At 42.4% G+C, this 16,202-nt stretch overlaps 1 protein-coding gene across 1 annotated transcript in view; it reads left to right on the forward strand.

Annotated features, from left to right (window-relative positions):
• The window catches only part of LOC311229037 (splicing factor U2AF 35 kDa subunit-like), a 31,781-nt gene extending 16,623 nt beyond the window's left edge, over positions 1-15,158 (forward strand). Inside the window, exons 5-8 of the mRNA XM_084315039.1 lie at positions 9,004-9,102; positions 9,271-9,404; positions 10,747-10,839; positions 14,685-15,158. Coding sequence (XP_084171165.1) covers positions 9,004-9,102; positions 9,271-9,404; positions 10,747-10,839; positions 14,685-14,934 — 576 coding nt within the window. The 3' untranslated portion in view covers positions 14,935-15,158. The remainder of the gene's footprint in view (positions 1-9,003; positions 9,103-9,270; positions 9,405-10,746; positions 10,840-14,684) is intronic.
• Positions 15,159-16,202: the final 1,044 nt, after the last annotated feature.

The raw sequence follows: 16,202 nt of genomic DNA on the forward strand, positions 1-16,202 counted from the left end.
CTTCAGATTCACACCAGCTCGGTGCCGGTTCTTGGGTCCATAAAATCATCTTGTGGATGTTGGCTGCCCAATAATAGTTTCTTATATCAGGGAGTGCCAATCCCCCACCCTCTCTAGGCCTCTGTAAGAACTCTCTTTTGATTCTGGGGGGCTTGCCTCCCCATATAAAATGGGAAATCAGTGCATTTACTTTAGTAAAGAAGGATTTGGGTAAGAAGACTGGAAGGGATTGAAAAAGGTATAGGAAACGTGGAAGCACATTCATTTTTATGCAGTTTACCCTCCCCGCAATAGTTATATGTAAGCTATTCCATCTCTCCAGGTCTAATTTGAGCTTGGCTATTAGGGGTGAGAAATTATTCTCGATAAGGTCTGAAAATGTACGACATATGTTGACTCCCAAATACTTAAAACTGTCTTTAGATATCTTAAAGGGGAATTGCTTTTCAGGGATCTGTAAGGCTAGATTATTCACTGGGAAGCATTCACTTTTTGAAAAGTTAAGTTTGTAACCTGAAAAGGTTCCGAATCTATTCAGCAGTCCGATAGTCTGAGGGATGGTAGACAGTGGATCAGAAATGAATAATAATAAGTCGTCTGCATACAAGGAGAGTATGTGTTCTGAACCATATCTAAAGATTCCTTGATTGGAGTTGGCGGATTTGAGCGCATTAGATAAAGGTTCGATTGCTACGGCAAATAGCAAACGACTCAGAGGACATCCCTGGCGGGTACCTCTACCAAGAGTGAAGTACTGGGATATCATCCCATTAGTACTCACAGATGCTTTAGGTGCTGAGTATAAAAGTGTTATCCAAGAAATAAATTTGGGGCCCATACGAAACCTATTAAGGACCTCTAGCAGATACCCCCACTCCACCCTATCAAATGCTTTCTCCGCATCCAAGGAGACCACCACCTCTGGTGTCTCACCGGATGCAGGAGAATGAAGAATATTTAAAAGGCGCCGGATATTAGAGAAGGAGTTGCGGTTTTTCATAAACCCTGTTTGGTCTAATGATATGATACCTGGCATAACCGAATCTAGCCGCATGGCTAGTGTTTTTGCTAGGATTTTATAGTCTGCATTTAAAAGGGAGATAGGGCGGTAGGAGCTGCAGTCAGATTGTTCTTTACCCGGTTTTAATAGCAAGGTTATTGAGGCCTCAGTGAGAGTTGGAGGCAGAGCCCCTTGGTCCATAGAGTGATTGAACATTTTTAACAGGAGGGGGGTTAATTTATCTATGAATTTTTTATAGAACTCTATTGGATAGCCATCTGGGCTAGGGGCCTTGCCACTTTGTATCAGTCCAATCGAGTCTGCTATATGACCAAGTTCTAGAGGTTGGTCTATTTCGCTCGCTGGATGGGAATTCCAGGTTGTCAAGAAACCTTGTCATGTCTGTATCATCCGCAGGGGTTTGTGAGGTATAAAGCTCGGAGTAGAATGTTTTAAAAGTCTCATTAATAAGAGATGGGATGACTGAGTTCTCCGGAGGGAGTCCTTATTTGTTCAATTTGTTGGGATGTCGATCTACTCTTAATTTGGTGTGCCAAAAGGCGTCCTGCCTTTTCCCCATGTTCGTAGAAAGACCCACGTAATCTTAAAAGTTGTTTTTCAGTCTCACAGGTTGAAAGTAAGTTATATTCCATTTGGAGATTTTGTCTTTCCTTGTCTAATTCAGGGGTTGGGGATACTGATAATTTTCTGTCTAGTTTTGCAATACTTTCCATGAGCTGTTCCTGTTTTTGTTTTCTCAGTTTGTTTTGTCTTGCAGAGTAGGATATAATCTCTCCTCTAACTACCGCCTTTAAGGTCTCCCAGAGTAGGGATGGGGATATGCTGTCATGGTTATTGGTTATAAGGAATTCGTCAATCACCTTGGATATTGTTTGGCAGAATCCATCATCACTTAACAATGTGCAGTCCAACCTCCAAGGGGGGCGTGATTTTTGTAGGAGTGAGAATGCGATGTCAAGTAGTAATGGGGCGTGATCCGATATCACTATAGTTGAGTATTCTGTATTATTGACAGCCGGAATGAAATATTTATCAATATAGAAGTAATCAATACTAGAGAATGTTTTATGGACCTGAGAGTAGAAAGAGAAGTGTTTTTTACTCGGATTAAAAAAAACGCCATGGGTCCACACATCCTATTTGGGTCACAAATGATGTAATTGATTTTGCCATTTTAGAGGGAGAGACATTCTTTGGATTAGATTTGTCTAGCCGTGGGTCTATTGCACAGTTGAGGTCGCCCCCCAAAATCAAATGGTGAGAGTTCAAATCAGGTAAACATGCTATTACTTTTCCCATGAATGCTGCGTCATCCCAATTGGGTGCATATAGATTAACTAGCACTACCATGACATTATTAAGGGATCCTGAAACTATAATAAACCTGCCCTGGGGGTCTGCTGTAACCTTAGTTGGTCTGAACTGTATTGTTTTATGTATTAAAATAGCTGTACCCCTTGCTTTACTACTGAAATTGGAATGGAAGGTTTGTCCAACCCAAGAGGCTTTCAGCCTATGATGATGATTTGTGGTCAGATGGGATTCTTGCAGGAAAGCTATTTCGGTTTTAAGTTGTTTTAGGTGGGAGAATATTCTGCCTCTCTTGACTTGGCCATTGATGCCTTTGACGTTCCAAGAGACAAATCTTAGATTTGCTCCTCTCTTATTCGATGCATTAGCCATATTCAGATATCAGGGTATGTGATGAGGTAGCATAGGATCTTGTTGAAAGGAGGCGAGGAGAGAGGACAAAACTAACACAGACAAAACTAACACAAACAAACTTGTAGGATCTAATATAGGGAATTATTGACGGAAATAGAAAAGAAAGCGAGGTTCATGAAACAAACATACTATGAAGGGGGACCAAAAGCGACCAGACTGTTGGCTAGGAGAATTAGGACGCAACAGAAGTTGAACACGATACACACTAAGGGATACAAAGACTAATGAAATATTGAGGGACCCAGCTGAAATAGAGAGGACATTTAGAGAATACTATGAGAAATTATACACACAGCCAAAAGCAGCGGGAGAAGAGGAAATAGAAACATATCTGGAGAATCTAGAGTTACCATCGATAGGGAAAGAACAGAATGAAGAATTAAATAAAATAATTACGGAACAAGAACTGGAAGAGGCAATTAGTAGAGCTAAAAACAAGTCTCCGGGGAGCGACGGATTCCCATCGGAATTCTACAAGACATTTAGAACTGAATTAGCACCCATGTTAGGGGCGGCGTTCAGACACACGATGGAAGAGGAAAAAATGCCCCCCTCGTGGAAGGAAGCCATAATCACCACGATACCGAAGGAAGGGAAGGATAGGGAATTATGTAGTAGTTTCAGACCTGTGTCCATACTTAACGTGGATTACAAGATGTATACATCGATAATATCAAAGAGATTTTAGACGTTTATGCCAGACATTATAGATGAAGATCAAACTGGATTTATTAAAGGGAGACAGACACAGGACAACGTGAGAAAGACATTACACATAGTAGAGGAGATACAAAAACAAGGGGGTAGCGCGGTACTGATTAGCCTAGATGCAGAAAAAGCATTCGACAGTGTGAGCTGGAAATTTTTATATAAAACATTGATGAGGTTCGGACTGAACGGGAGGGCGATGAAGATGATCAAGGCGCTATATCAAGAACCGACAGCGAGGGTTAAGGTGAATGGCAGCTTGACGGATAGAATCAGATTAGAGAGGGCTACCAGACAGGGATGTTGTCTCTCACCGACGCTCTTCGCCGTTTTCATAGAACCACTGGCACAACTGATCAGACAGACCGAAGACATTAAGGGAGTAAGGATAAAGGGAACGGAATATAAACTAGGCCTATTTGCAGACCAGCGTTTCCGTTAGAACATATTCGTGCCGGTCTGAGTGTCCTGCAAGATTTCTATCACCGGACATATTCGAGATATTCCGGTCAGAGTTTTAAACAGCAGTCTATTATAATCACATTTTTATGAGCTAACGAATTCCGTTATAATTGGACATGTGTATTAATTACATCAAGCGAAGAATGAGAAATTGATTTGCAGAATCAAATTACTATCTCTCGCCTCTCAAGTTAGTGCGATACGCTACCAGCATCAAGCTCCCGCTGCAGCAGCTCTGTCACACGCACCCCCAAATGAATCTCGAGTCGACATCGCTTCACCTCGTTGTATCAGACACGTCACACATATCATAATGTTCAACTTCACGTATACAGTCATTAATATATTCCAAATAAAATAAGTCCCTCGATACTCCGTGCTGCTGCTGACTTGAAATAAAATAGACCGATACGCAGTCGGTCCGACACTAAACAGCAGTCTGTTATAATCACATTTTTATGAGCTAACGAATTCCGTTATATTGGACATTTGTATGAATTATATCAAGCGAAGAACTGAGAAAGCAGAGAGACGGCAACATTATCGTGGGTTTGCGTGACGACTCTCTCCACCTCGCAACGACTTATTTGCAAAGAGTATGGCGCTGCAGAGAAGCTGTTCAGCTGTTATTGGCTCTTTTCTGGGAACCGCACAACAGCGCCCCCCACCCAACATTGGCTGAAAATGGCTGAATTGGAGTACTGCTGGAATATTGCATTGTACTGCTGGTACTGCGGCTCTACAGCTTCAGAAAAGTCCGCACACCCAGCACTAAGCTCTCGCCGACAACGTCGTTGTCATTATTAGAAGCAACGAGGAAACAAATGTAATGATCGTTTCGTTCATCGCATAGGCTATTTAATTTTAGCCTATTTTAATACAATTCAAATAATCAAATTGTGCTTAGACTCAGGGAATTATTTTCACCGGACATTAAGACCGGAGAGATAAAATATGTCGGACTTAAACAGATTTTGCCGGTAAAATACCGGCAATTACCGGCTAACGGAAACGCTGTTGCAGACGACGTGATAGTATACATGAGGCAACCAGGCAAGAGCTTCCCGGCACTGATGGATCTACTGAAGGAATATGGCCACTACTCAGGATACAAACTAAACGTGACAAAGACACAGACCTTAGCATGGAACTATACCCCAACGACGGAAATTAGAGAACAGTACGGGATAAGATGGGACATGGACAAGATTAAATACTTAGGGGTGAACATCACGAGAGGGGTGGAGAAACGGTTTGAGGCGAACTATACACAGATAAATCAGAACATCAAGAGAGACTTAGAGAGATGGACAGTAATGCCCTTGGACTTCAATTCAAGAATAGAGGTCATTCAAATGAACATACTATCAAGGTTACTGTACCTATTCCAGTCACTACCGATACAAATACCACAGAATCAATTCAGGGAGTGGGACAGACTGATATCGAGGTTCATATGGGCGGGGAGAAGACCACGGGTCGGATATAAAAGACTACAACTACCAAAGGAAGAGGGTGGGATGGCAGTACCCAGCCTACAAGATTATTACTATGCAGCACAACTGAGAGCAGTGACGTGCTGGTGTAACGACAGATATGAGGCAAGATGGAAAGACATTGAAAAAGAAGGGGAGGGATACAAGGTACAAGCTCTGGTGGGAGATGGGGAACTATTTAAAGAAAAAGAGGGACTATTAGATCCAATCACCAAATGCACCTTGACCATATGGAACAGAGTAGTAAAAACACACAAATTGGAGAAGCAGTCAGGGGTCCTGAGATGGGTAGCACATGACAAGAGATTCAAACCAGGGAGGTTAGACCATGGATTCAGAAGGTGGGAGAGGGGGGGGGGGGGGGGGCAACAGCGATATGCAAAATGATAGAGAAGGGGGAAATGCAAACACTACAAAAATTAAAGGAGAAATTTGGACTAGAAAACAAGGACCACTTCAGATTTCTACAGATTAGAGATGACTATAATAAAGAAATAAGAGGGGACAAGGAAGAAGAACAGAATGGAATAATTAGGATGATAGTAAGGGCATACGAAGGAGGGAAAGGAAGGGTAATATCAGCACTGTACCGGGCTATAATGACCAGCAAGGGACACGCGACCGATTATATAAGGGAGAAATGGGAGAGAGAACTAGAGATAGGAATAACAGGGAAGGAATGGGGGAACATATGCGAGGTGCAACATTCAACAACAGGATCGAGGATATGGAAAGAATTTGGATGGAAAAACATAATCAGATTCTTTATAACCCCAGAGCTGAAGGGAAAATATGCACCAACACAAAGAGCATGCTGGAGGATGTGTGGGAAGGAGGGGGCAAATCACACGCACATATTCTGGGGATGTCAGAAGCTGAAGGGGTATTGGGAGGAGATAGGGGAAGCAATGATCAGAATATTAGGATACGGGTTACCACAAACGGGACTGGTGCTTTACTTAGGAGACCTGACACACGAGGGAATACAAGGGGGGGACAAATATTTAATAAAGATAATGTTGATAGCGGCCAGAAAAGCAATAACGAGACTGTGGTACAAGGAAGACCCACCGACAATAGCACAATGGGTAGGAATAGTGGAAGAAATACAGGATATGGAGAGGATAACACACATGCTGAGGTTACAGGAAGAGAAATTTGGGGAAAGATGGGGAAAGTGGGAGGATTATAAAGGGAACGAAAACGACATCACAGAGGAAGAACCAAATGCAACACAAGAGGGCGAAGGGTAAAGGAGGAAAGAAGTTCAAGGAGGGTCTCTGAACCCATGTCACACAGCTATGCTTTAGTTAGTATTTTTTTTTTTTTGGGGTATTACAATTGCTTTATGTTTTTATACTTTATTATTTATGTCTTTTTAACGGTGTTATATTAATATTCAGGGATGATGTGGTTTGTGTATGGGTGAATCAAAAGGCAAAGTGAAAGTTAATAAAAAAAAAAAAAAAAGGACTAAGGATAAGGGAAGAAAGAAGCTCAAGGAGGGTCTCTGGACCCAGATCACACATACATGCCTTAGTCAGTATTTAACATCTTTGAGTAGGAATTACATTTTTATACCTGTTTAAGGGAGGTACACAAGGTACACAATCAGCCTTTGTATTAAGTACCTGGAAAACAACTGTAGGGGAACCAGACAACTAACCATTTTTTTTTGTTATTATTGTGATGTTAGTTTTTTTTTTTTTTTTTTTTGTAATTGCCGTTTGTCTATAACTGTTAACACTTTGGCTGCCGGGAACCGTCTTTAGACATCTTTGCTGGCCATGCTAAAGTTGCCGGAGGACGCGTTACGTCGTCCTTATATCAATATTTCAAAAATCTGCGATCGGATTCATATGTCCCCTCCGCTGGCCTGAGATCCACCAGCAGGACCCACTGAGCTCTCTGGCGGTTCAGGAGCGGCATCTGATGGCCGATCGGCGCAATCGCCAAACAGGATGTGGCATAGAGGTTGTGCTAGACGTCCGTAGTACTTCCGGGCGCTCGCTATAGGTCATGGGACTCTGGCTCGTCACGCTACACGGTGATCGATTGGCAATAACTCGATAAACAACATGATTTGGACGTATATACCATTATACAAGCTGGAGATGGACCGGGTAAAAATATATCCCATAATGATAAGATTTCTACTCTACGATGATCGCCCAACGGCGCGCGGAGACTGGGGTGAGTTTCAGCGTGTAACGTTACCGTCTTCGATACTAACTGCTATTATCAACATTTGACCCACATTAGATGATTGGTATAACGCTGCCCACGGAATTATAAACGCCCCCTCGCCCATCCGGTCAACATCAGATGACGTGTAGTAACTTCTAGAAGTACGTCTAGTTGGAATTTTTTATATCGCGCTGATTGCCATCAAACTATTTCATCATCAATATAATGCATTTGGGGCTATATATCACTTTCTGGAGAAAGCTGCAGAAAGAGATGAAAACATACTTATACATTAGACCATACTTTACTATGAATATGTGAATGAAAAAGTTTAACGTTGCTACACAATGAACAATACATATAGGACTTTGAATGGGCCCTAATAATGGCAATGTAGCAATAGAATTTAAAAAGTTATAGCCCTGCAAAGAAGTGGACTTTCTCCATAGACAAATAGCGCTGGCAATCTATGGTATATCATGAATTTAACCTTAGGCAGCCAAAGTGTTAATAAAAATGTAAGTAAAAAAAAAAAAAAAGGCAGACGAATATCAACGTTGTGGAATATTCCACTAAAAGACGATTTTCATAGAATGCTCCAGAATGAGCTGTTTTTTATATCAAAACGGGGGCTTTTCTAACTGCTCTGAAACGGAAACGACGCGATAAAAAAACAATCTGCCTTGACAGCACTGACTGGAAAATAGTCTTTGATAATGCGATGGGCAGATTAGACACATAGCCAGAAAACAGGATGCCAGATGGTTATCAAAAAAATAAACAATTGGTGCAAACTCTTGACTTTTGGGGCGACAGTGGCTTAGGAGTTAGAGCAGTCGTCTGGTAATGGGAAGGTTCCTGGTTCAATTCCCGGGCAGCGTGTTGAAGTGTCCTTGAGCAAGACACTTAACCCCCAACTGCTTTGCACCTTGCATGGTTGCCTCCGCCGTCGGTGTGTGAGTGAATGGCTAAAATGTGAGGACAATAAAGCGCTATATACCGGTAAATGCACCATTTACAAGATGACAGAATATACCAGTTTGTGGTGGTCATGGTCAAAGAGGCATTCTGCTGATGTTGTAACCTGAATCCTCTGGTTTTGTTGCGAGGAGGACATGTGATAATTGGCAAAAGCGTGTTCTCTGTCGTGAACTAACTGCAGACGCTGTTTCCACAACCGTAGTAGACGAGGCTGGAGGAAGGTGGAAGAAATTAGTTGACGAAATGGTGCATAATGTATTGTAAACAAACACGTTTGTTCACAAGTCTATACTGACATGGCACATCGCACAGAATAACAAAAATTATGAAATGAGACGTCTCTCTGCCAGTCGTAAATAATGCAAATCTGTCCCCAGTGATCTCATCTATATTATTCTCCCCCATCTTCCTCCCCTGCTGCAGGAGGTCTTCGCAGAGATGGAGGAGAAGTACGGAGAGGTGGAGGAGATGAACGTGTGCGACAACCTCGGGGACCACCTTGTGGGGAATGTGTATGTGAAGGTGGGTTATGTGTTTGTGATGGTGGTTTGTGTGTGTTTGTGAAGGGGTGTGTTTGTGAAGGTAGTGTGTGTGTGTTTTGTGAAGGTGTGTGTACTGTGTGTACATGGTGTGTGTGTGTGGACCCCAGCTTCTCACACAAGGCTCCTCTCTCTGGTGTCTGTACTGTAGTTCCGTCGTGAGGAGGATGCAGAGAAGGCTGTGATGGACCTGAACAACCGCTGGTTCAACGCCCAGCCCACCCACGCTGAGCTGTCCCCCGTCACAGACTTCAGAGAGGCCTGCTGCCGCCAGTATGAGATGGGGTCAGTGCTGCACACCTCAGGCTGTTTAATGTATTACTACTATTTACTTGTACATATTGTACTACTGTTGTTTACCTTTTGCTATACGTTTAGGCCTCTCACTTAGGGGTGGACGGTATAAACGGTATACGGTATAAACGGTATTAATTTGCTCTACGGTATGGATTTTGACTATACCGTTTAACCGGTAGAGCAGCTCTAAAATAGCAATGACGTCATTTAACCACAGCGTGACTATTTCAATCGCATTTGCCCCTAAAAATAGATAGAATTAGTCATAGATAATAGATATGTGCAAACTGGAAAAAGTTATTTAGGAGGCTTCGCGCAGTGGGCGTGTCAACACGCAATTGTCATTTCATAATAAACACATATCACCGCGGCGCACAGCAAGTTTCAATTTCAGTTCCTGGCATTTTTAACCAGTGGAGAAAGGTAAGATATTTCCCTATCGTTTTTCTTATATGAATTATTCTACGTTAATAAAACATACCTGGTGATCAACTACAGTTTGCTGTAAACATTACGATATGTGTGTAGTGTTATGATAACGACTGCTGCAGCGGGAGCCGGGAGGAAGGCGTGCAGCAGTGGATTTGCGAATAGCATGCAGCTGCAGAGCCGCAGAGCCAGTGGCTCTTACAGGTCTGGTCACAGGCCCGTCAAACAGCGCCCCCCCCACCCTTGCGCCGTTCTGACCCCCATCGTCTCTAAGCATTTTGTGTGTCAATTTGTTGATACATGTGTCAATTTGTTGACACATGTGTCAATTTGTTGACACAATTGTCAATTCTTAAAGCTGAGGATGAGTGGCACTGGCACCTTTGTCTCAATTCTTATTCAATTCAATTCGCTCTGCAGCTACATATGCTTCTAGCAAAATCCAGCCCCGCTGTTTGCAATGGGAGCAGGAGTCTCGACTCGGGACTTATTTTATTTGGAATATAATGACTTTATACGCAAAAGTAGCCTAGTTTTAAGTTAAAATATTATAAATCTACATGCCTTGAGGATGTCATTCTTTATATAGCCTGCCTATCAGGCAAAAAAAATTATTCTAACAGAAACACTGATACCGTGATATATACCGTTACCGTCTATGCTTCAAATTATACCGTGATATAAATTTTAGACCATACCGTCCACCCCTACTCTCACTACATTGTTGTTTACTTACTAGTAAAAAATCCTAGTCATAGTGTGTGTGTTGTAGTCTCTTGTGCACATGGACTCCACCATTCCATCTGTTTTGGAATCTCTGCCCAGATTAGATTCTTGCATAAAAGTGATGCTGTCCTACTTTCCCCATGGCTTTAACTGCAGTACTCTCTCTCTCCAACAGGGAGTGCACTCGCGGAGGCTTCTGTAACTTCATGCACCTGAAGCCCATCTCCCGTGAACTGAGGAGGGAGCTCTATGGACGTAGGAGGAAGGGGTAAACACTTATTACCATGTATTATTGAGAACTGAGGAGGGAGCTCTATGGACGTAGGAGGAAGGGGTAAACACTTATTACCATGTATTATTGAGAACTGAGGAGGGAGCTCTATGGACGTAGGAGGAAGGGGTAAACACTTATTACCATGTATTATTGAGAACTGAGGAGGGAGCTCTATGGACGTAGGAGGAAGGGGTAAACACTTATTACCATGTATTATTGAGAACTGAGGAGGGAGCTCTATGGACGTAGGAGGAAGGGGTAAACACTTATTACCATGTATTATTGAGAACTGAGGAGGGAGCTCTATGGACGTAGGAGGAAGGGGTAAACACTTATTACCATGTATTATTGAGAACTGAGGAGGGAGCTCTATGGACGTAGGAGGAAGGGGTAAACACTTAATACCATGTATTATTGAGAACTGAGGAGGGAGCTCTATGGATGTAGGAGGAAGGGGTAAACACTTATTACCATGTATTGAGAACTGAGGAGGGAGCTCTATGGACGTAGGAGGAAGGGGTAAACACTTAATACCATGTATTATTGAGAACTGAGGAGGGAGCTCTATGGATGTAGGAGGAAGGGGTAAGCACTTATTACCATGTATTATTGAGAACTGAGGAGGGAGTTTAGCGCCATATGAAATCCGTTAAATCTTTTCCAACTTCTATTTTATTTGTTCCCAAATTCAGTTTTTCCAGTTTTTAATTCTGTATTTAGCTTTTACGCTAATTGTACCATCAGAAATAGTGTCTAATAAGTGGGAATGAATAAATGTCCACTATTGAAATGGATATAACAGTCCATTTAATGTTCTTAAGTGCTGCAACTCAGAAATACAGTAACATTTTAAGTGCTTATAAGCTTCTTCTCATTGCGTCAAGTAAAGAAAAAAACAACTGTAAACAAAACATTCCCTTCTGAGTTAACACATTTTAAGCAAACTTTTCACTCAAGAGAAAGAACTGTAAACAAAACACTTTTTTTGGGAAGCAGTGTTTTTCCTTGTTCCTGATATGGCTTTTGGAGACTTAAGTGATCTTCGCATGGGTTTTTGCGGGTCCAGTCCACGGTATGTTGACAGAATTAGCAAAACACTGTATTGCCTGAGGCATAAAAGTCATTAGGATACTGCTCTGCTCTGAATTTAGGGCTTAGTGCGGAATTTCTTAGCTTTTTTGACGACGTTAACACCGAAGCAGCCAGACGTTTGGACATTGCTGTGTGTTGTGAAGCAGTGTGGAAGTGACGTACGCGTTGTAACACGCTGTAGCGTCATGTTGTAACACTCTGTAGCGTCCCCGGTCATGTTTGCTTTGCACCAAACATTCCATCTTCTCCCGAAAACGGAATTTCAGTCCAGATTAGGGCAAATTTTGCAATATTCCACTTCCACGTTTGATTCCATTTGTATTGGTCTATTCCGTGAATGTGGATTTCATATGGCTCTAAGAGCTCTATGGACGTAGGAGGAAGGGGTAAACACTTATTACCATGTATTATTCTATTCTATTGTGCTTCTATTTTAGCTTATATTCCATTTGATTTGATTCTAGGGCTGACCCCTATTAGTCGACTAATCGGTCAAAAAGAGCCGTAGTCGACTGGCCAACCTCTTAGTCGAATATATAAAAGAATTTTTTAATTTTTTTATCATTCTTTCCTAAAGAAAAGAGGCCTAGAAGCGTGGCTAACGCTAATGGCACACATACCAGAGGCTAACTGCCTACGAAAACAGGCACAGAGGCACTGAAAGAGGATTTCACCCATCTAATGAACACACTAGACTACCGGTAGACAAATATCAAGATGTATCCATCAGTGGACCAATTGCATGCTTTTGCAGAGGACAAGAAGCCTTCAGTCGACTCCTTCAGACATTAACACTTTGAGCGCCACGCCTGGTTTTCCGTTTTACCGGCTGAATGCCACCATCGGCGCCAATGTTAACGTTAATATCGCCTAATCTATGTTTTAAATTATGGCTATGTGTCTAATCTGCCCATCGCATTATCAAAGACTATTTTCCAGTCAGTGCTGTGAAGGCAGATTGTTTTTTTATCGCGTCGTTTCCGTTTTAGAGCATTTAGAAAAGCCCCCGTTTTGATATAAAAAAACAGCTCATTCTGGAGCATTCTATGAAAATCGTCTTTTAGTGGAATATTCCACAACGTTGATATTCGTCTGCCTTTTTATGAATCGTTTTCAAATAAACGCTAGATGATCAATATTATACGTGCACGCAAGCACATTACGGCCGCGCGCGGATAATCGCTCCGTTGATTTCCTCACGGACTTTTACAGTGAAACCGAAAGAAGACATTTCACAAAACAGCTTATAACTTCATCAAACTTACTCTGATTATCCTAACACTGATAACATGGAGTCCTTACCTGACATCAGATGGTATCCAACTGGTGTATTCCAATTCCTGATCACCATTCGAAAAAATCGATACGTGTATGGATCCAACGCGATACTGTAGAACTCCATGATCCGCGGGGATCTGAGGTTCCAGAATGAACTGTGGTAACCCCGGCTGGATCAGTGAACTGGAAAATGTGGAGTACCGGATTTTTTTCTTCATTTTCATTGAGTCCATTCCAAAATCACTTATGTCATCTGGGAGACGACAGGGGGCGCTTTTTTCCACAGTGATCGCCGGCGCCCCTCGGCTATACTCGGGTAGGCTCGGGTGATGCAATAATTTTTCAGATCGAAAAAAATAAAAAAAAACGAGAAATCTCGTGAGTGGCTAGCAACCACCTATAAAAAAACCAGAGAAATCTCGTGAGTGGCACGGAAAGTGTTAAGCACCCCCACAGCCCAAATGGAATGATACAAAATAAAAATAATTTTTTTTATTAAAAATATATGCCGTATATATTTTTTTAGTCGACTAACAGCAAATTTTGGCCAATCATAGTCGACCATCCAAATCCTTAGTCGGGCACAGCCCTATTCTACCCTAATTGTATGTTAGGTCGCACCAAAAATGACAATCAAATTCCTTGTATGTTTTTATTTAACCAGATAAAAAAAAAAAGCATTGAGACAATCTCATTTACAATGCTGACCTGGCCGGCCAAGAAAGCAGCAACGTTTCCACAATGGTAAACACAACAAGAACATATAAAACACAGAACAACACAACAAAAAGCAATCACTACATTGTGCACATTTGGAACAATAAAAAAACAAGGTACATTACTCATTACTACATGAGCAGCTGGTGTTAAGGACCTCAGATAACATCCGTTTAAAACTGGCTAAAGGAACATGTGCCATCAGTTTGAGGCTTGACTGAAGGTCATTCCAAGACCAAGGACCAAAAAAAAAAATACTCCTTTTTCCAGCCTCAGTCCGCACAGCAGGTACCTGGAACCGTATCCAGGCACTGGATCTGAGGTTGTGAAGTACTTGGCAATAAAGACCTTTCTAATTCTGAGGACAAAGTCTTAACTGTAGCTTTGTTTGTGGTGAAGGACAAAAACAAAAGGTTTTTATCTTGGTTTCACATAACGAGAGTCACTTTAATTTGGAAAAGAGGCCACTGGAGTTGCTTTTGTAAAACACAGATGGTTCTGTTAGGAGAAAGAAGAAGCCCAGCATTTTAAGCATATTTTTAGATCAGTCGTAACATAATGGGGGGAAAAGATAATATCTCATTTGTTTCCAGTGATACGATGCTAATGATCTGTTTCATTTCCGTCATGGACTGGCTGAGTGCTCAGATGTTCAATCAGTATTGGCAGTGAAGTGGGTGCATTTCTACTGTTATGAATCATGATTATTATATGATTGTCCTAAACACATGACCCCCTCCTCCTTAACACAGCAGGCACAGGTCTCGGTCTCAATCTAGAGGGAAGCGCTCTCGCTCCAGGGACGGAGGAGGTGGAGGTGGTGGTGGAGGAGGAGGAGGTGGAGGTGGAGGAGGAGGAGGAGGAGGAGGAGGAGGAGGAAGAAGAGACCGAGGCGGAGGAGACCGAGGAGGAGACCGAGGCGGCGGAGGAGGCGGCGGAGGAGGCGGACGTGACCGCGAGAAACGCCGGTCCCGAGACCGAGAGCGTTCTGGAAGGTTCTGATCCAAAGCCCTGGTGACACGTCCTGACCTCCCTGTATCCATCCCTAGTCTCTAGTGTTAGCCCAGCCCTCCCAGTTCAAGCTCATGGCCCAATAGAAAGGTATTGTTAATGATCCAAATGACAATGAATTGATGACTTTGTTATTGTTATTTTTGTTTTAATTGTCTTTTTATCAAGAAAATAACCGCCTTGCTTCTCAATAAATGTAAACGATTTGTACTGGTCATGACTGATGTGTTTCCTGGGGGAAATGGGTTAAAGAGATTGTTCATCTTTAAACATCTTAACACTTTGGCTGCCTAAGGTTAAATTCATGATATACCATAGATTGCCAGCGCTATTTGTCTATGGAGAAAGTCCCCTTCTTTGCAGGGCTATAACTTTTTAAATTCTATTGCTACATTGCCATTATTAGGGCCCATTCAAAGTCCTATATGTATTGTTCATTGTGTAGCAACGTTAAACTTTTTCATTCACATATTCATAGTAAAGTATTGTCTAATGTATAAGTATGTTGTCATCTCTTTCTGCAGCTTTCTCCAGAACGTGATATATAGCCCCAAATGCATTATATTGATGATGAAATACAGTTTGATGGCAATCAGCGCGATATAAAAAATTCCAACTAGACGTACTTCTAGAAGTTACTACACGTCATCTGATGTTGACCGGATGGGCGAGGGGGCGTTTATAATTCCGTGGGCAGCATTATACCAATCCTCTAATGTGGGTCAAATGTTGATAATAGCAGTTAGTATCGAAGACGGTAACGTTACACGCTCAAACTCACCCCAGTCTCCGCGCGCCGTTGGGCGATCATCGTAGAGTAGAAATTCTATCATTATGGGATGGCGATTTACCCGGTCCATCTCCAGCTTGTATAGTGGTATATACGTCCAAATCATGTTGTTTATCGAGTTATTGGCAATCGATCGCTATGTAGCATGACGAGCCAGAGTCACGGGACATGTACCGAGTGGCCGGAAGCAATACGGACGTCTAGCACAACCTCTATGGCACATCCTGTTTAAGCGATTGCGCCGATCGGCCACCAGATGGCGCTCCTGAACCGCCAGAGAGCTCAGTGGGTCCTGCTGGTGGATCTCAGGCCAGCGGAGGGGACATGTGAATCCGATCGCAGATTTTTGAAATATTGATATAAGGACGACGTAAAGCGTCCTCCGGCAACTTGAGCATGGCCGGGAATGATGTCTAAAGACGGTTCCCGGCACCCAAAGTGTTAAAGACATCGGTTTTTGGAATTTTGA

The sequence above is a fragment of the Notolepis coatsorum genome (assembly GCF_963971535.1).
Source record: "Notolepis coatsorum genome assembly, chromosome: 5".
Lineage (NCBI taxonomy): Eukaryota > Metazoa > Chordata > Actinopteri > Aulopiformes > Paralepididae > Notolepis > Notolepis coatsorum.